Below are 19,613 nucleotides of genomic sequence, written 5' to 3'. Positions count from 1 at the left end.
CCCAGCCTGGGGTCCAGACTGCAAGAGGAGAGCCTACTATAATTGCATACAAAGTGATGTGCATATTCTCATATTCTTTCTGGAGAGATGGATCATAGCTTTCCTGGGATTCTAAAAGGGGTCTATGGCCCCAGTAAAGTTAAGAACCTCTGCTCTGGGTGAACTTCAAGGCCTTGATTGCAAACACAGCCAAGCACGGCAAGGCAGCATCAGAAGATGTTTCAGGAACATCCATTTGTCAGGCCTGGCTTAGGATCAACACTCATGGACCAGTCTACCATCTTCTAGGAGATGATGTCAGGACTAAGGTCATGAGCAGGATAAATCAATGTTAGCTGTGTTATCCAGCTCTAGGCAGGGATTGCCTAACTGGATGCAACTAAGGCCAAGAGCCAGATACTGGATTCATCCTAGTACGCTTCCTCCTCAAGCTTGTAAATGGTGTCTTATACATCTTTGTCTCCTTAGTACATAAGCTATCACCTGGTGGCGAACAGTAACTCAAAATTATTTGTGGAACAGAACTGAAAGGAAGGTTTAGGATTGGGTACCTGACGTAGATAAAGAACTGGAAATAGAGGAGATAAGATAGTCTCAGAATCTCTAACTCTCTAAACTCTTCCTCCTAATTCTGACAGTGACGGCCATGCTCCTAGACCTTAGGTAGAAAGACTAATTCATGCAAACATGGGGCCTAAAATTATTCAAATCATGAAGCACAGAGCTGGAACAATCCCGTGCCTTCAGTCCCATCCCTCATCCCTTTCCCATATGGTCTCTGCCTGGCTAACACTGACTTGACTTCCAGCTCAACTTTCATCCAAGGTTCTGAAATTATAGTGTACAATTCCATTTTTTCCCATATCTTACCTCTGTGGCAACCCCAGAGAACCTTCTTATTTGGTATTGTGAAATTCTAGCACACAGACTGCCACCAGTGCCTCTTCACCATGCAAACATTTTTTGCCATTATAACATGTTTTCAAAAAATCAAGTGGAACCATTGATAACACATTTGTTCATTTATGGTTAGAAGCACATCATGAGTTTGCCCCTTGGTACACTCAACAGCACAGGCTAAACCAGGAATCCTTCTCTTCTTCTTCCTTTGTCAGGCCATCAGACATGAGGGAGTGTTGGTTGCTACGGTGATGGGGCTCAGAGCAGAACCAAAGCATGATTGTGACCTCCAGAGGTGATGGTAATCGAACACATGATTTCCAAGGGTCTTCTTTCTAAATTTCCAGGGGTCTTTCAAGGAAAATGGACATATTCTTTTTGGAAACAAAATTCTTCTACCAACAGACATATCCTGAGGATCCTTCAGTACCTTTTTGTCCTCTTCTACAACCATGTGATTAATTGCTTTTCTCCATGATTAAAAATTAGTAGCTTCACCTGTGTCTTATATACAACAATAGTTATCTCATCTTTGCAAGTAGCTTTTCTAAATCACTGCCAGCAAGAATTCCCATTAGTCCTCAACATTGGCATTCAGCCCAACCATTCTAATCAATGATAAAGTCCACTCTTATCAGTTGGCTGAGTCAATCTAGGCATTCTTCTTCAGCAAGGAAGGTCTGAGCCCAGCCCACAGACTATAATGCTGAACCAAGCCAAGCAAAAAGAAGAAAGACAAGGAGGCTCAGAACTTAATAGCTTTTTGTTGTTGTTGTTGTCTGGCTTAATTTTCTGTGGATAGACCGTCCCTGATTTCTCTTAGACCCTATGCTTGGTGCCACACATTCTTGCTTCAATGACGAGTCTACCAGACTACGCCTAGGTTTTGAATTGCTTTAAGAAGAGCATGGCTTGCTACTTGTTAAGTCAGTTAGTTAGAAGACAGAAGTCATCTACCAAGACATCTGATGCCCACAGTTAGCTGTGCATGCCAATTGACTGTCTTCTTGTTATTTATAATTGGTCATTAGAAAATCATCATTTATAATTATTCTTGACAGATATTGACTTCAGAGAGTTATAGAAACATCGTTTTCCTTGGGGATTATCGGTAGAAAAACCAAGTAGATAATTATATTGAATTCTTTAAATCCTGGGTCAATATTTACAATTATCTTCACAGTTAGCTTTCAGATGTTTAGATTTTTTTAAAAGTTAGATTTTGGCTCTAGGTTTTATAGATTCTACAAGTGAGATATTGGTAGTGAGGAGAAAAAAATTGCCATCCAATTTAATGTAGAACTTAGAATAGATTTTCCTATTGATATTTGCATCATGCTACAATCTTATATGTGAAAGAGGCCCAGGAAAGTCATATTTTTTTTGTCATTTCAAGTTTCTAGATGGACCATATCTAAACCATCCCATTCAGATGAGAACTCATTTTGTTGCTGAAGATTTTTACAACCTCTCTCAGTAACCCAGGCTGGTTTCTCACATTTTATGATTGGTGACATAATGCACTTTCAGGGAATGAATTGTTTTAGTGGTTTTGAACCTACAGTTTTAGAACTCACGTACAAGTACTAAACTAATCATCTGTGTTTCCAAAATAAGTAGTTTGTCTTCTTTATTTTCATTCTTTTTCTCACTACCTCTTTAGGTTTACATATGAAATTGCACCAGTGTTTGTCCTCATGGAGCAAATAACACTTAAGAAGATGAGAGAGATAGTTGGATGGTCAAGCAAAGATGGTGATGGGATATTTTCTCCTGGTATGTTCTCTTTGCCTCTGCTGTTATATGCCATCGAGTCGGACCCGACTCATAGCAACCCCTCCTTGTGTTTCCGAGGCGGTATCGCTACGGAAGTAGATCACCTCATCTTCCTTCTGAGGAGTGGCTGGTGGGTTTGAACCACTAGCCTTCTGGTTAGCAGTCAAGTGCCTTAGGCACTTCGCTACCAGAGCTCCCAGTGCTCCTCAAATATGGATCCTTGAAAACACAAAACACAGAATGAGTTGGTGACCTTGAAAAACTTTTGTTTTGATACTTCTGCTTTACCCTTTTTGTCAGGATGAAGACTAGCAAGAATGTTCCTTCTCTGTGAACTAGCAAGAATGCTACATTCTCTGTATACTAGCCAACAGAGGCTGTGCCTAACCCTGTTCAAACTGTTAGCTGTGCCTGAACTATGCTAAACAATAGTTCTATCAAAAGCAGTTTAGTTAAGCTGGGGATCTGTGAATCAAGATTATCAACTGGTCAATTTCAATCAAAATGGAATGTCTACGTTGAACCTCTAGTCCCATGTAGACACACAAAAAAATCTTTAAAACCAGAACATAGGTAGGGAAGAGTTATCTATGGTGTCAAGGACAGTGTAAGTGTGTAAAACGAGAAGAGAAGAAATAAGAATTGCAATTTTCCAGGCAATTTAAGCAGATCATTAATTTACCTCTTAAATAATCAGGCAATTGATGTAAAAGTGACTAGTGTGTGTTGGCCAGACAAACCTAGATAGTCACTTCAATTCTCTTTTTTACTTTATTTAGGTAAATACAAGTTTGTTTTTATTTCAGTGAACATAGAATTCTCCTAAATGACTCAATAGCTCAGTTGGGCTGTTCTTGGAGGACAGCACCTAGGCAGGTAACCAAGCATTGTCATTGTTTCCTTCTGTAGGCCCCATTACTCTCTTTCTCTGTCTCTCTGACTCGGGGAACAGATTCATCTTTGTTCAGTAAATAAATTGAGCACAAAGTGGAAGCAGGAAGGTTGTAATTCACCCATCTTTTGCAACCACTGCTGTTGCCATCTCTTATATTTCTGTCCGGGCTTCAGACAGAAAGGGCACTGAGGTACCTGAATCACCTCCAGCCAAATTGCCTATTTGGCACTGATAAAGAAGGTAACTACTTGTATTTCTAGGGCAAAGGGTCCAGAGGAAGGCTCTAGCAATGGAGAAGCCAGCAAAACCTATCAGAATACTATCTCTTTCCTTCCTGACCTCCCTCTCTCTTGAGATTCAGCTCAGCCTTTGTTTTCAGAAATAACGAAAAAGCCCCAACACCTCCCAATGTGTCTGCTTCCCACTAGGGGGAGCCATATCCAACATGTACAGCATCATGGCTGCTCGATACAAGTACTTCCCGGAAGTTAAGACAAAAGGCATGGCTGCTGTGCCCAAACTGGTCCTTTTCACCTCAGAACACGTGAGTTGGGGGCACCTACACATGAATTGTAGTTTTTTTCCAAGGGATTATCTAACTTCTAACCTCAAACCTCTGTTTGTTGCAGAGTCACTATTCCATAAAGAAGGCTGGGGCTGCACTTGGCTTTGGAACTGACAATGTGATTTTAATAAAATGCAATGAAAGGTAGGCAGGGGAGAGCGAATATTAGGTTCTTGATGTATTAAATGTGTTCATCTGTTAAATTTGTTTTATTGTGCTTAAGGACTGGTTCAGTACAGTGTGCCAAGCTGCTAATGGGCTGTTGAAAATATCCGATTAAATTACTTTCTTGCTGCTGCTGAAGTTTTTTTCATGTGCAATCTCATTGATTCTTCATTTTAATTTCTCCCCTTTTACAATAATTACAGAGGGAAGATAATTCCAGCTGATTTAGAGGCGAAAATTCTTGAAGCTAAGCAAAAGGTATGTATTCCATGGTACATCTAAACTCTGATGAATGCTTCCCTAGACAATAAAATCCTCTGATTATATAAGAGATAATCTTAGGGGGTTCCAAAATTCTATTCTCAGGTATTTTCTTATTCCAACTTGTGAGATGATTTGGCTTTAAATTTGTATCTCTACAATATGAATTTTTTTTTTTTTTTGAAAAATGAGATTTAGTCATTAAACTATTTGTCCTATCTTCATTGTGCTGAGTGATTAGTTTGATGTTCTTAAATCAATCATCAACTACTTGAGCATCATGAAGATACAGCCTAAGTGAAATTTTCACTTTAACAAATACCATTTTAGTTTAGGATTCTGTTTAGCAAAGATTTCCCATGCTCTGGCAGATGGCCCCTGATATTTGGCAAATCCAACCTTAACAAATTCTATTAAACAAAACAAAAAAAAATCCCATAGAACAGATGTATCCACAAGTCACTGCCAGATAGCTGTCAGGCCATTTACCAAACACGTTGTTTTGGTTCCGTTCTTGTACCTCCTCTAACTGTAGCTATTTGCTAGAGCCTCAGTAGAGGAGAAAGAGGGAAATGTTGCTAGGATGGGGCAAGAGGTAGAGGTGTAGTTGAGCTTCAGAAAAACCTACGACTTAGAGACTGTCCCTCACCTCTCTTAAGTCTGTTATTTTCCTTCCTCATTTCCTATTTTCATGTCAAAATGTTACTATGTCCACTATTAGTTTTTCAGCTTTAATAATGCATGAACCTGTTTTAAGTAACCAAACAATACTTCAGGATAATTATTATATCAATAAACCTAGAACAACACAGCTTCTAAAAAGAATAATGTCCAGATGATATTCAGAAATACCTGCCCATTACTCCAGGCACTAACTATTATCTTTCTGGATCTATTTTTCTCCATTGAACTTACAACTATCAAACATATTATATATTGTGCTTATTATTTATTAGTAGTCACTAAAACCCCACAAGGACAGAAATCTTCATCTGTTGTGGCCAATGCTGTATGCCCAGCATTTACAACAGGGCCTGGAATATTAAAGTCATTCAAAAAATATTTGTTGAATGAATGAACTAGCAAATGAATACCACCAGATATAGGATCTAATCCAACCCCAGCTTAGTTGATCTGTGTTAGAAGTAAATGCTATTGCAATTGTTCTGTTTCATGTGGAAATGAGCAAATGAGAAAGGTTAAAAAGACTAATCAGCTCATCTCTCTTACCTTGTAGGGATACATCCCTATTTATGTCAATGCAACTGCTGGCACAACTGTTTATGGAGCTTTTGATCCGATACAGGATATTGCAGATATATGTGAGAAATATAACCTTTGGCTGCATGTCGATGTAAGTGCTATAACTCACAGAGCTACCCAGTCTGTTTGGGGGGTGGAAGCAGCTCTGCTTTATGGTTTGCCTCCAGCATCTCCCTACGACCCAGCTGGCCCTCTCTCCACACCACATTAGTTCCAGCTCTTTTCTGGCCCCCAGCCAGCTTTTCATGACTGGTACATACCACAGGCCTGGTATAAACTCTAGGGTTTTCCTGGTTCCTTACTGGTCAATTGCAATCTTCTGTGTTTCATCCAAGAATATGGTCTCCATCATTCTCCCAGGAGACAACAGCTGCAGAGTTAAATATAGATTTCAAGGGGGGAGATACAAGATGGTATATAGAGAGGACAGAATGTGAATTCACATTCAGGGACCATGTGAATGTGAATGCTTGGCTACTTGCCTTCAGTTCAGCCATCTACAACACTTTTCTAAAAAAATGCATAATTGCTACATGCAGGAAAAATCAGGCAGTATATGGAGAATGTTATCAATGAAGAGGTTTAGCCCTGAAATTTCCCAGAAATAAAACATATGCCTGGATGTATTTTTTTTCCTTTCTTTGTCTTTCTCCTTTCCCATATGGATTGAACTTCTTACAGTTGGACAATGGGATGATCTATCCTGCTATTGAACAAGTGACTTACAAAGCCTGTTCTTGTGTCGTGTGGCATTCCAAGCTATTTAGTAAACATGCCACATGGTACCCACAAAACGTCTCGCTCTCCTGCCAGTCATGAGACCTCCAAGCCCAGCAGGAGCTGCATTCTGACTTCCTTAGGAGTCTACTCTAAGAAAAGTGAGCTGTCAGGCTCCAGACTTTGGTGGCTTCCAGAGCTACCCTCGGGGCTCATCTGAGTGTCTGTGGCTTTCCACAGTATTTTGGGCCTCTGGGTCTTAGCCCTACAGGCTTAGACCTAATTTACCTGTGTCACTTATACAGCTACTCTGCAATTAACCTGGAGGAACTTTTGAAAAAGAAATGACAGAGGATGAATAATTACAACTATCACTGGTCGGACAATCGGTGTAGGTTCATTTTGTCGGAGGAACTTTTACTTTCTTTGAAGTTTGGCATACCTTTTACGTTCTCACTCATGTTTTACTGCAGGTGTGGAGTGACTGATTTTTCATTTTTAAATGTTGCCGCTCCCCACTCTTCTCCTTTCTCTGTCGTCACAGGCTGCCTGGGGCGGAGGGCTGCTCATGTCCAGGAAGCACCGCCATAAACTCAGTGGCATAGAGAGGTATGGGCTAGAGCTTGCTCGGCCTCCTTCCATACAGAACATTCCATCAGCTGGCACCTCATTCCCAACATCTTGGTTCAGTCTGAGTTAATCTCAACAGGCATTTATGGAACACTTACTGTATGCTTGTTGTTGGTAGCTCCCATGGAGTTGGCCCCTGACTCGTGGTGACCACATGCATAACAGGACGAAACGCTGCCCCATCCTGCACCATCTGCTTTATGGTTGCGGATCAGACGGCTGTGATCCATGGGGCTTTCACTGGCTAATTTCTGGAAGTAGATCTAGGCCATTCTTCCTAGTCTGTCTTAGTCTGGAAACTTTGCTGAAACCTATCCAGCACCAGAGCAACATACAGGCCTCCACTGATAGAAGGGTGGTAGCTATACATGAGGCGCATGGCCTGGGAATTGAACCTGGGTCTTCTGCGTGGAAGGTGAGAAGTCTACCACTGAACATGATTTTCCAGTCAAATGAATCCTCAGTTGATTCACAATTTAGAAAGAGAGAAAGACAAATAAACAAATACTTACAACACCATGTGATAAGGCTAACAATACATGTAATTGCAAGGTGCCTAGGTAGGAGAGAAGAGAGACTAACCAGTGCAGGGATTGAAGGTTTGATCAGAGTTTGCCAAGGACACAGGGAGGATGCTAATTCATTTAACTCTTCTCTTTCATTAAACTTACTGCTAGGAAAGGAGTAGGACACTCAGTCTATCTGAATTATTTTTTTTTCACCATTCAAGTTCAGTAGGTGTTCTAAGCCAAATATGATTTCGACCAGATTCCTCAGTATTGATCCATAATGAACTCACGTTGATTCATCTATTCATTCAGCAAGTATTTTTGGAGGACCTATCACGAGCCAGGCCCTCCTGAAGCTTTTCCAGGGGGCTAGATGTTAATCAGCAAACCATATATAAAATCTGTCTCATAGTAAAGAAAAATAAAATATGGTTAGGTAACAGTGAAGGAGCCCTGGTGGCACAATTTATAAGCACTTGGCTATTAATCTAAGGTTGGTGGTTCAACCCACCAGCTACTCTTTGGGAGAATGCTATTTTACATAGGGTGGGCACAGGCCTTTTAGTGGAGGCAGCATTTTAGCAGATACTGATAAAGAGAGAGAGGACAGAGTGTCTGGAGCCAAGAATTCCAGGCAGTGGGAATAGCAAGTGCAAAGACCCTGAGGCAGGATTGTTCACGTCAAGTGGCTGAAGCAAAGTGATAGAGGTAAGAGTGGACTGAGGCCAGAGAGGTGGACAGTGAACAGGTATCAGAGAAAACACACCAGCAAGGGCTTCTCTTGTAACATGCACTGCACCTCTTCCCTTCTGTCTCCAACTTGAAAAACCAATTTCATGGTGGATCAGATTGCCTCTTGGAAGTGTAGTTACATAACCCTAAAACTTGGAGGGTAAGATATTAAATGTATATGAGTCAGGCCAAACTGTATCTTAGATTTCTCAAGCCATTTTTATTTTCCACCTTTGAGTGTTGAAACATTTTGCCCTAGACTTTTTCCTCTCATTTTAAAGTATATATGTCTTCTAAGGAAGACTGAATTCATAGCATGTCTTACTATTTTCCATTTGTAACAGCAAAGAATAATTTCCTTCAGACCTTTAGGACAGTCAGAAAACCATTTAAGACATTTTATGAGCTCCAAATATAATTTTTTAATGATTCAGTGAATGATCGCACTGAGAAAATTGATTATATCCACTACCTTTTAAATATGGCTCAACACTGACACTTTTTAAATGAGATAAGCATTTACTCAACTTTTCTTGGCACTTTTTGCATATCTCTTTCACAAAGGTTTTCTTCATTATGCACTTAGTGGAAAAATAGTTCCGGTTTTGCTTTTTTCTCCTTGAAACATAGTGCCCACCCTATGGTCACATAGCTGCTAAATTATTTTCCCTCTAATGAGCTTTGCAAGATAATGAAATTAAAAACTCACAGCAAGCATTTTGATGTAAGAAGAACAGAGCCAGTATAATTCCAACTCAATTGCTGTGTCAGGGGAAGCAGGCTTCACAGGTATTAAAACATAGAGCCCAGCTGTGGGCCAAGTCATTGGGAAGGAGTCTGTAAACCACTGAAGCAAGGTCAAACCAAACCAAACCCATTGCCAGTGAGTCGATTCCAACTGTTACCCAAGTTTTAATCATCATACGTTACACTTAGTTGTGTCTATAATGTCCTAGTTAGTGCCCTCCTTCACTATTTAATTGTGTTTGACATAGTGATACTGTTGCTAGGACACCATGCTCGTTAAGCTTAAACTGGCAATATCTCGCTCATTTAGCATTTAACCAGCACAGTTAGATAGTCAAAAGTCTGGAATAGTCCAGTTGATCCTTAAATTTAGCTGTCACTCTTCACTGTTGTTGTTAGTTGCCATCAAGTTGATTCTGACTCATGGCAATCCTATGTGTTACAGAGTGGAACAGCTCCTTAGGGTTGTTTTGGCTACAAATCTTAACAGCAGCAGATTGCCAGGGCTTTTCTTCCTAAGCAACTTTGGGTGGGTTCAAACTGCCAACCTTGGTTAGCAGTGGAGTAAAAGCTATTTGAGCTCTTCATACCACCCCGTAAATAGGTCGGTCAGCATCATCACTAGCCCCTTTTATAAGTAAAAAGCAGAAGGGAGAAAGAAGCCAAAGTCTATTGCTAGAGGAACAGTCTAGTGGAGTAATTATGAGCTCTGGCTCTGTAAATTAGACTCCTTCAACTGGAGGCTTAGCTCTAACACTTCCCAGCTGGGCAGTGGGTGGGACTTTGGGTGATGCATTTAACCTTTCTGTGCCTCACTTCCTCCATCTAAAACAGAGGTGATAATGGTACCTACATCATAGGATTGGATTGTTGTGAGAGTTAAATATACAAGGAGCTGTTATACCCATTTATTTATTAATTCATTTTATTCTTTATTCATTTCTGTGAGATGTTCATTTATTCTCCCTATTTTACAGATGGAAAAACTGAGGCACAGAGGATATATGTCACTTACCTAAGCCAGCAGATGTTAACACCAGGATTTGGACTGGGACAGTCTGGTTCCAAAGCCTGAGTTCTTAACCACAACAGCATGCTCACATAATGCCTGTAAAGTTCCCAGAACAATAGGACACATAAATTTGTGATCAATATTAACTATTACTAATAACAATTTCTCAGAAGAGTCAGTCTGCAACTTAGTAATACCTTGAGGCTGGCTGCAGAATATTAGTTTACTACTTGATTAGGCTATTTAGGAGAGAGATGGGTGGTGTGTTTTTCAGGAGAACATTTGCCCCTTTCTGATTCTTGTACCTTCTCCTGAAAGTACCATGTGCTTCTTTCAGGGCCAACTCAGTCACCTGGAACCCTCACAAGATGATGGGTGTGCTGTTGCAGTGCTCTGCCATTCTCGTCAAGGAAAAGGTCTGTGCTGCCTGAAATAAGTCAATCACAGGACAGATAACTGTAGCAGTCCGCTCTAGTAACAAGTCAAGGAAAGGATTATATATAGAAGGAAACTTTCTTTGTTGGTTACCAGGGGTGGGAGGGGAGGGGAGACTACATTCCTAGATAGGTTGGAAAAAAAAATACATATATATACATATATTTCATATATACGGATTATTAGTGGTTACCAGGGTAGAAGGGAGGAGGAAAGGGGAAGCTTTTGTTTGTGGGACACTGAGTTTATGATAATGGTGGTGGAAAATTTTGGAAAGGGATAGCAATAATGGTGGTACAACATGAATCATGTAATCAATGTCCCTGAGCTGTAACTGGGGAAGGTGTTATGTTGGCAAATATCTTGTTGTGTATGTTTTCAATGCTTTTATAATAACAGTAAAAGTTAAAAAAAAATAGGGGTGGGGTGTTTCTGTACTCCCTCCAGAAAGAAGCTGGCAGCCTGTGCATCCTTTAGAAGGCACAGGAAGAGAAACTCCCTGGCAGCCCCCTTGTGTGGCTATTCTTTCTTGCCATTGGCTGTTAGCCTAGTGCCTCTTCTTGGTATTGTGATCTGCTCCTTTCTTCCTTGTTCCGTACTCAGGTCCTGTCAGTGACAGAAACTGTAAGAGAATCACATCATTTAATATTCCTTCATGTTTATAGAAACAAAAATGACAGTGGTTTGGCGGGACACCAACTTTCACCTCAGTGAGGACAAACAGCAATCACTAGAACGTTCTTCGAGTTCTTAGAATAAATTTGTGGTCCCAAGAACTGAAATAAATCATATGGTACAACAACTACAAATATCAACTTAGGGCCCAAAGACATGTTGAGCAGAAAGCTTCTGTAAATGGACTAGTGCTATATTCCCTTCTTTACCCACTGCCGTCGAGTCAGATCCGGCTCATAAACACCCCTCCTTGGGTTTCCCAGGCGATATCGCTACGGAAGTAGATTGCCCAGTCTTCCTTCCGAGGAGTGCCTGGTGGGTTTGAACTGCCAGACTACTGGTTGGCAGTCAAATGCCTTAGGCACTATGCCACCAGAGCTCCTTTTTTTTTTTTTTTTTCACTCTCTTCTTTAAGCAGCTAATAATAGGATCCTGCCCTCTAGTAAAACTTTTGCAGACTGTGGCATTCCAAAAAGTCTGTCTCAGACCTGGAGCAGCTAGCACCTAGTCTATTTACTCCACGCATAAACTGTTAGCTGCTGTCAACTTGATGGATGGTTGATGCCATACACAATGGGATCAGACCATTGTGATGCATAGGGTTTTCATCAGCTGATTTTTCAGAAGTAGATCACCAGGCCTGTCTTCCTAGTCTATCTTAGTCTGGAAACTCCACTAAAACCTGTTAGCATCTTAGCAACACTTCAAGCCTCCACGACAGACGGTGGTATCTGCACGTGAGGTGCATTGGCTGGGAGTCAAACCAGAGGATGCTATGTGGGAGGCAAGAAGTTACCCCTGAGCCCCCACTGCCCCCACTCATAAGTAGAGTCTCTATTGACTTCATAGGAAACCCTCTGAAAAATCAGAAGAGCAATTGGGAGAACTTTTCCCAAGAAGGAAATTCTTCACAGCATGAAACTGTCCCTGCCACCCAGAAAGTTTACATCCCAAACCTTTGCCTACTGGATGCCAGAGCACTTGCCAGTTTTTGAAACAACGCCAGATACCCACATATATTTCCAAATGCTCCTTAGAGGGACAGCGGGCCCCTGTTGTGAGGCCTCTAAGACAAAAAAAAATCATCTTCTAATCAGAGTGACAGAAGGGAAAGGGGCAAAAGTTATCTTTTCCAATAGTAGCTTTAGAGGGGTATCAGAACAAGGCCTCAGAAAGAACATGAGAAGAAATGTTGCATATGACCCCACGTCCTAACTTCCAGGTATATGTGCATCCACCCTGTTTCAAAGAAACTCAAATCTCTGAACTCTGGATGCAGATGCCCCTATGTCTCTACTTTCTGTAATAGGGTATACTCCAAGGATGCAACCAGATGTGTGCTGGATACCTCTTCCAGCCAGACAAGCAGTATGACGTCTCCTACGACACTGGAGACAAGGCAATTCAGTGTGGCCGCCACGTGGACATTTTCAAGTTCTGGTTGATGTGGAAAGCAAAGGTATGAAGAAAGGAATTCAGGAAATACAGCCAAAATGTAATTTGCACAGGCCACTTGGCAATAGAGGTGAAGATACAGCACAGATGATTTACTTTGTGTGTAATCAATATCTAGATAATTGAGTTAACTGTATTTTTTTTTTTAATGTGTGAATGAAATAACTTTAGCCCTTATATTAAATTCCTCTGCCTTCCATTCAGCCTCCTTGGTTTGAAAGAGCATGAAGTTTTCTTATAACTTTCTCTTATAACAACCAAAAAATCATGCCACGATAAGGACTTCTACACCAATCCTTAGGGATGCTGACATTATTTAGTACAGATGTAAAGAAGGAGATAAACGATAAAATGATTGCATTGTTCTGAGGAGGATCCTGAATTCTCTTAGGAGACTTCTAATTATGGGCTGTATAGGACAGTTGTAAGTTCTATTTAAATAATAACTTTCTCCTTATTTGTACTTTACACACTCTTCTGGAAATGTACACTTTATTCTGAAAAATCTTCTGACTAGATTGAAGCATGCTGTCTCTGCATTCATCATTAGCCCTTTGGGGTTCTGTTCTCTGTCTAGAAGAAAGACTAACTATTGGAATTTCCCTCAAAATATGAGTGAAGAGAAGATAACCATTTAACTATTTGTTTCAGAAGTATTTTTCTTCAATTGAGTGAAGACAGTTTTGATTTCTCAGATTGATGTCCTATGTCTTGTTTTTATTTACCTACTATAAATGAATTTTAATAATTTTCACATTTAAGATTATATCTACCTAATACCAAAATACAAAGTTTTCCAGAGTAATATCTAGTTCATTTGATATTTCTTCAGTAGGCAGAATTTAACTAATTATTAGTTTTTCTAACATTAAACCATTTTGTCTTTATATAGAATTAGTCTGACTTTTCTTTCTGCCACGAAGCAATCATAAATATTTTACACTTAAAATTGAGGTGACACCCCATGTGTGTCAGAGTGGAACTGTGCTCCATAGGGGTTTGAGTGGTTGATTTTTTTTGGAAGTAGATGACCAGACTTTCTTCTAAGGCATCTCCGGTACACTTGAACACCAACCTTTTGGTTTCCAGCTGAGCACATTAACCATCTATACTATGCAAGGACTCTCTTCAGACATATAAATAGTCATAAATTTCACCAAGAGGAACTTAAGCCATTGACAAGAAGAGCCCTTTTGTTTTTAAATATGATGAACATATGGTCTATCTCAGTAATTTGTGTTTTCATTTTGCCTAACAATAACCTCTTGAACTCTACTGGAGGCTTGGGTCATAGTATATTGGTTGCTGGCTGAGACCTTGATGTGGACTTCATTCCCCAGTGGACTGGCCAAGGTGTACCATTAGCAGTGACACTACTTAGGGAGGCTCATACTTTGCCAATGTTGGACCTTACCCAGGCCCATTAGCAATCCACAAGCCAGCCTTGTGCATCTGCTCTTGTTAACACCCAACCCACTCAACAACCCTCATGCCGCTGTTAATCAGCCATGCTGGTTTTTGAAACTCACACTCAACCAGTTTGTCAATAGTTGGAGTTATTACAAACCAGGACATGTACTGAGACCAATGGCTTTCCCATCTGCCTGCCTGCCTGCCTGCTACCACAAAGGGATAATGCTATGTTTAATGGAACATTGCTTGCCTAGGAGGGAGTGGGACATGTTTGGCCAGGATTTATTACTGGAGATGTATTCTAAAGCAGTGTTTCCCAAACTATCCATGATGAAGAACCAGTTTGTTTATTTATCTATCATGGACCGATATAATAAAAATGAATTGCTAGAAAAATGAAGTAAAAACCCACACAAAAATGCAATCCCAATTTTTTGTATTAGATTCAAATGACATAAAATTATTCGGTAAATTGTTATAAAAATCTCTTATCAGTTACTATCAATTTCTGTACTTACCCTATCATGGACTGGTTACTACAGTTTGTGGACTGGCCTCAGTCCATAGATGACAGTTGGGTAGCACCATCCTAATGCAAACCAGCATCCTGAAAGATGCTTCAGGTCCAGACTGTGAATAAAGAGTGGGAAGCTAAAGGCACTCTTGAGAATAACAGCCTGGAGACCAGAGGGCCTTCAAAAGAGAAAGCAGGCACACTTCACTTTATTGCATGCAGAGCTGTGGAGAAGCTTTACACATTTAATCAGATGGATCTTCCTCACCATCCCCAAGAATATTCTTTTGTATATTTCCTATAAACAAGGATAGTGTAGCCTTTCCAAATGTGCTGTTGTTGTTATGTGCCGTCGAGTTGGACCCGATTCATAGCGACCCCTCCTTGGGTTTCTGAGGCAGTATCACTATGGAAGTAGATTGCCCAACCTTCCGAGGAGTGGCTGGTGGGTTTGAACCTCCAGCCTTCTGGTTAGCAGTCAAGTGCCTTAGGCACTATGTGGAAATGCTACCTGTCACCAACAAACATGACTTTTCTTTTTAAAATAGGGCACAGTGGGATTTGAGCATCAGATCAACAAATGCCTGGAACTGGCCGAATACCTCTATGCCAAGATTAAAAACAGAGAAGAATTTGAGATGGTTTTCGATGGTGAGGTGGGTTGTCATCCCAGAGTGAATGCAGAGCATTCTGGGAACTTACTGAGGGATGTTCCTGAAGCTGTATTTTTCCACATTACAAGATGCTGCTTCTGAAGTTTTATTCTTATGCACCCTTCATTTAATTCTCTCCGTGTCTACAAACTCTTCTTCCAGCAGCATTTGGATGGTTTTTCCCTTTTACCTCTTCTATAATGTGTAGCATTCAGCCAGCCCTTTGCATACAAGAGGGCTATCCTTGCCAGATCTGAATCCTTCATCATTGTTATGTTTGTCTTACTGTTGTGTTGAGCTTCCACGATAAAGTGGTTCTCAGTTCCAGGAAGCTTATAGGATGAGTATATCCTTGTCTCCTAAGACTGATTCTACCAAAGGTTCTACGTAGGTTCATTATGAGGAGAGGAAGATAAAATTGTCTTAAGTTTGTGTCCACACTGCACACAGTAAAGTTCTAGTCATACCGATTTTACTGAGTGTGCCAGACACTGTGCCAGAAGCTAGATTATAAAGTACTGAGCAAAACAGATACTGCCATAAGGGAGCTCACAATTAAATCAAGAAAGGTGGAAGAAGGGCCAGTGCTGGAAAGCAAATGTATAACCCAGTAAAATATACCACCACCTACATTCATCGTTAGCCCATCTATCAAGCAACTTGAACTAGGAACACACCTGAGAGTCACCAAATGAGTATAAAAGAGCCCTGCACAGCTCAAATCCAGGATAAAATATTCCTGTATTTTAAACATTTGAATAGAAGATTAGAAATAGCAAGTGTGATATCTCAAGAAAGAAGCAGTAGAAGCAGACAGAATGATGGCAACTGGGAGGAAGCGGAAAACTATAGCAAGAACACAGAAGAACTCAAAAAACACAGGAGTCTTTAGTGCAGGGATGCTAAACAGTTGTAGGCATCTCAGTAAGCCCTGTCTTATGGTTTAAAACCAGTATCAACACTCATAATAATAAGCTTGAGTAATAAAGACAAGATTCAGTAACAATATCATAAATTCAATAAAATATTCAAAATCAATAAAACAAACTATTTCAAGCATATTCTATATGTGAGGTATAAAAAATGGTAAGATGAAGAATACTTTTTAAAAATTACCCAAATAATGTATTTAAAACAAACAAACATTTCTGTTTAAAGGTGGTAACTTCTGTTACCTAGAACATTGGTTGTGGGGAATACCTCCCTTGCTGGATGTGATTGGATAAACTAAGCCTTGTTCTCCTGGGTATTCTAGTAGTCTTGTCTTCAAGACATTAAGCCTTTTTCTTTGGTCTAAAAAGTTTCCACCAAGGTGCATATGGGTTTTAGGAACAGATTTCTCTCAAGTGTTCATAACTGTCTTTATTTTTCTGTTTACTTGTTTGTTAAATTTCTGCAGCCTGAGCACACAAACGTCTGCTTCTGGTATATTCCACAAAGCCTGAGGGGTGTTCCCGATAGCCCTGAACGACAGGAAAAGCTACACAGGGTATGGGCTCTCTCCTTGTCTCATCCAGCCCTCTGTAATCTCTCTATCTAATCAGGGTGTCCTCATTCTAATGTGTCTTTCTAATGGGGGAGAAATCAAGACTTGGGATGAGCTTCTAATAGTGGAGTGAGGGGAGCTAGCTTGTTACATTGCTCTCCTTAGGCTTAGATTGCCCCCTCTGCTGTGGCTCAGACACAATGGGAACTGCTAAAAGATGCATCTCTACCTTAGGTTGGTGTCCTTCATTGAGAGGTTGTACACAGAACAATTGGATAATATACATGTTCCTTAAAAAAAAAAACAACAGTTGCCATTGTGTCAAGTCAAATTCATAGCAATCGCACGTGTGTCAGAGTAGAGCTGTGATCCTTCAAGTCCTCAGGGGCTGATCTTTTGGAAGCAGATCACCAGGCCTTTCTTCCAAGGCCACGTCAGGGTGGACTCAAAAGCCAGTTTTTTGGTTAGCAGGGAGCACACTATTTTCACCACCTGGAGACTCCATGGGAGCTGTGATGGTGCAATAGTCAAGATCTGGGTTGATAGTTAACCAGAAGTTCTGCAGTTCCAACCCACCAGCTGCTCTGAGGGATATAGATGTGTCAGTCTGCTTCTGTAAAGACTACATCTAGGAAACCCTATGGGGCAATTCTACTCTGTCCTACAGGGTTTCTGTGAGTTGAGATCACCTCACTGATTGACGGCACACAACAGCAGGGACTCCATATGTGTTCCTAAGAACATTCTATTTGATATTACCTCTTTGTTAAAATGTCTTTAAGTCTACTCTAACGTTAATTCATTCTAGTTATTGATTTCTACATCTATTTTATATTATTTCTAGCTGTTTGTATTTTATTTTATTTTATTTTATCCATTCAACCATTCAACAAATATTTGTTGAGCACAGTCTGTGTGGAATGCAGTGTGCTGGGCTCTGGATTACACAGAAGCCTTAGTTTGCATTGTTGCCTATAAGAATTTTTTTTTGTTTTTCATTTTGTTATCATTGTGCTATGACTGACATTCTCACAATTCAGTCCCACAGTACTTTCTGAGAGAAACTTATGATTAGATAGACATTAAATAGTCATAACTACTGAGGATACATGGATATAAAATATTTCTTTGCTTTGAAATATTTTGTATATATTTTGTAAATATTTTGTTCAAATATTTTGTATTTACTATTTTGTAAACACAAACAGTAAAAAGCAAGTTGCTCATTTTCCAACCACAAAATGGGTTGAACTGTTAAAAAGAGAGGGGAGAGGGGTGTTAATATCAGTCTTGAGTTTCATTTTGTGTTTTCAATCACAAGGTGGCTCCGAAAATCAAAGCTTTAATGATGGAATCAGGCACAACCATGGTTGGCTACCAACCTCAAGGGGACAAGGCTAATTTCTTCCGGATGGTCATCTCGAACCCAGCTGCTACCCAGTCTGATATCGACTTCCTCATTGAGGAGATAGAAAGATTGGGCCAGGATCTGTAATCACCCTTGGCAGATGATGAGTGATGAGGAAGTCTCTGTCCTCACTGGCACTCTAGAACAAACCTCTCTGAGTTGCTGAAACACATAGTCCATTTCATTGAGGGAAAATATAATGTCCTGAAGAATACTGTTAAGATCTCACTTAAACTTGTTTGTTATAGCTAGCAGAAAGTACTGTTCTTTTTTAAAAGTTGCACATTAGGAACAAAGTATATATGTACAGTTATATATACCTCTCTCTCTCTCTCTCTATATATATATATATGTATAGTGAGTGTGGCTTAGTAATAAATCACAGCATGTTTCCCACTCCAAGAGAATTAACTTTACCTTCAGCAGTTACTGAGGGGCTAAACATGCTGCAAACTAGCTAGCCCAACAACCACAGGAAAAATGTTGTTCAAAATGTAGTATCCTAGGGACCAAGGGAAAATGCTGGTGGTGGGAGTTGACCTCACTGCCACTATTTCTCTCATCCAAAGTCATGATGGATGAGAAAAAGCACCACTAGATGACAAGTCACACCCTTCCCATCACTATCCTATTAGGGGAAAATAGTAGCATTGTCACAGGTGTACTATTGCTGTGTTTTTAGAGATTAATTTGTGTAGATTGTATATTACTGTTGTTTGACTTGGGGGAGGGAAAGAACACATGTAATGATTTTAATGACTGTTTAATTGTAGGTAAATGAAATATTTGCTTATTTATATTCAGAGATTTACCATGTTAAAGAGGTGTCTTGTATTTTCTTCCCATTTGTAATGTATCTTATTTATATATTATTGAAGTAAGTTCTGAATACTGTTTATGGTACTTTTGTGCATTTGTGAGCCAAAGAAAAAAGATGGAAATCAGTGAAACTTGTATTTATATTAGAGTGCCCTTAAAATAATGACTTAAGCATCAGTTTACTGTCTGTAAAAGAATCCTAATACTGTACATAGAGTAATATATATGGAAATTCCATTACTTAAATAGCATCTGCTCTTCTCTGACCCTCTCTGTCTGGCTGTATGTCTAGAGTTTTCAACGCTTTTCTAGTAACTGTTGGATAATAACTAGATCCGCTGTAATTTTGTAGTTGTTCATGACCAATCTCTGTGAATTGCTTAGCTGAAACCTAAGGCAATGTTTCCGAAGACCTTCCGAAGATCTCAGATAAATTGACCAGGCTCACAACTGTTTTTGAAGAGAGGAAATTCACTGTGCGTTATAGAGTATGCAAGAAGAATATAAATAAATAAAAATATTCTCCATAGAGAATTTGAACAAAATTTTCTTCCAGTTTGTGTTTTATACTGAAAGAGATATT

The 19,613-nt window shown here is 39.9% G+C and overlaps 1 protein-coding gene across 1 annotated transcript in view; it reads left to right on the top strand.

The window, feature by feature from the left end:
* GAD1 (glutamate decarboxylase 1) overlaps window positions 1–18,298 on the top strand; it is a 41,451-nt gene extending 23,153 nt beyond the window's left edge. The window contains exons 6-16 of the mRNA XM_007944385.2: window positions 2,564–2,676; window positions 4,000–4,115; window positions 4,201–4,280; window positions 4,505–4,559; window positions 5,800–5,916; window positions 7,087–7,151; window positions 10,510–10,588; window positions 12,592–12,741; window positions 15,213–15,320; window positions 16,717–16,806; window positions 18,125–18,298. Of these exons, the coding sequence (XP_007942576.1) occupies window positions 2,564–2,676; window positions 4,000–4,115; window positions 4,201–4,280; window positions 4,505–4,559; window positions 5,800–5,916; window positions 7,087–7,151; window positions 10,510–10,588; window positions 12,592–12,741; window positions 15,213–15,320; window positions 16,717–16,806; window positions 18,125–18,298 (1,147 nt within the window). The remainder of the gene's footprint in view (window positions 1–2,563; window positions 2,677–3,999; window positions 4,116–4,200; window positions 4,281–4,504; window positions 4,560–5,799; window positions 5,917–7,086; window positions 7,152–10,509; window positions 10,589–12,591; window positions 12,742–15,212; window positions 15,321–16,716; window positions 16,807–18,124) is intronic.
* The last annotated feature ends 1,315 nt before the right edge of the window (window positions 18,299–19,613 follow it).

The sequence above is a fragment of the Orycteropus afer genome, unplaced genomic scaffold (genome assembly GCF_000298275.1).
Source record: "Orycteropus afer afer isolate SDZICR_OR568_19922 unplaced genomic scaffold, OryAfe1.0 scaffold00001, whole genome shotgun sequence".
NCBI lineage: Eukaryota > Metazoa > Chordata > Mammalia > Tubulidentata > Orycteropodidae > Orycteropus > Orycteropus afer.
Note: the sequence above shows the minus strand (reverse complement) of the source record. Positions and strands in the feature narration are given on the sequence as shown.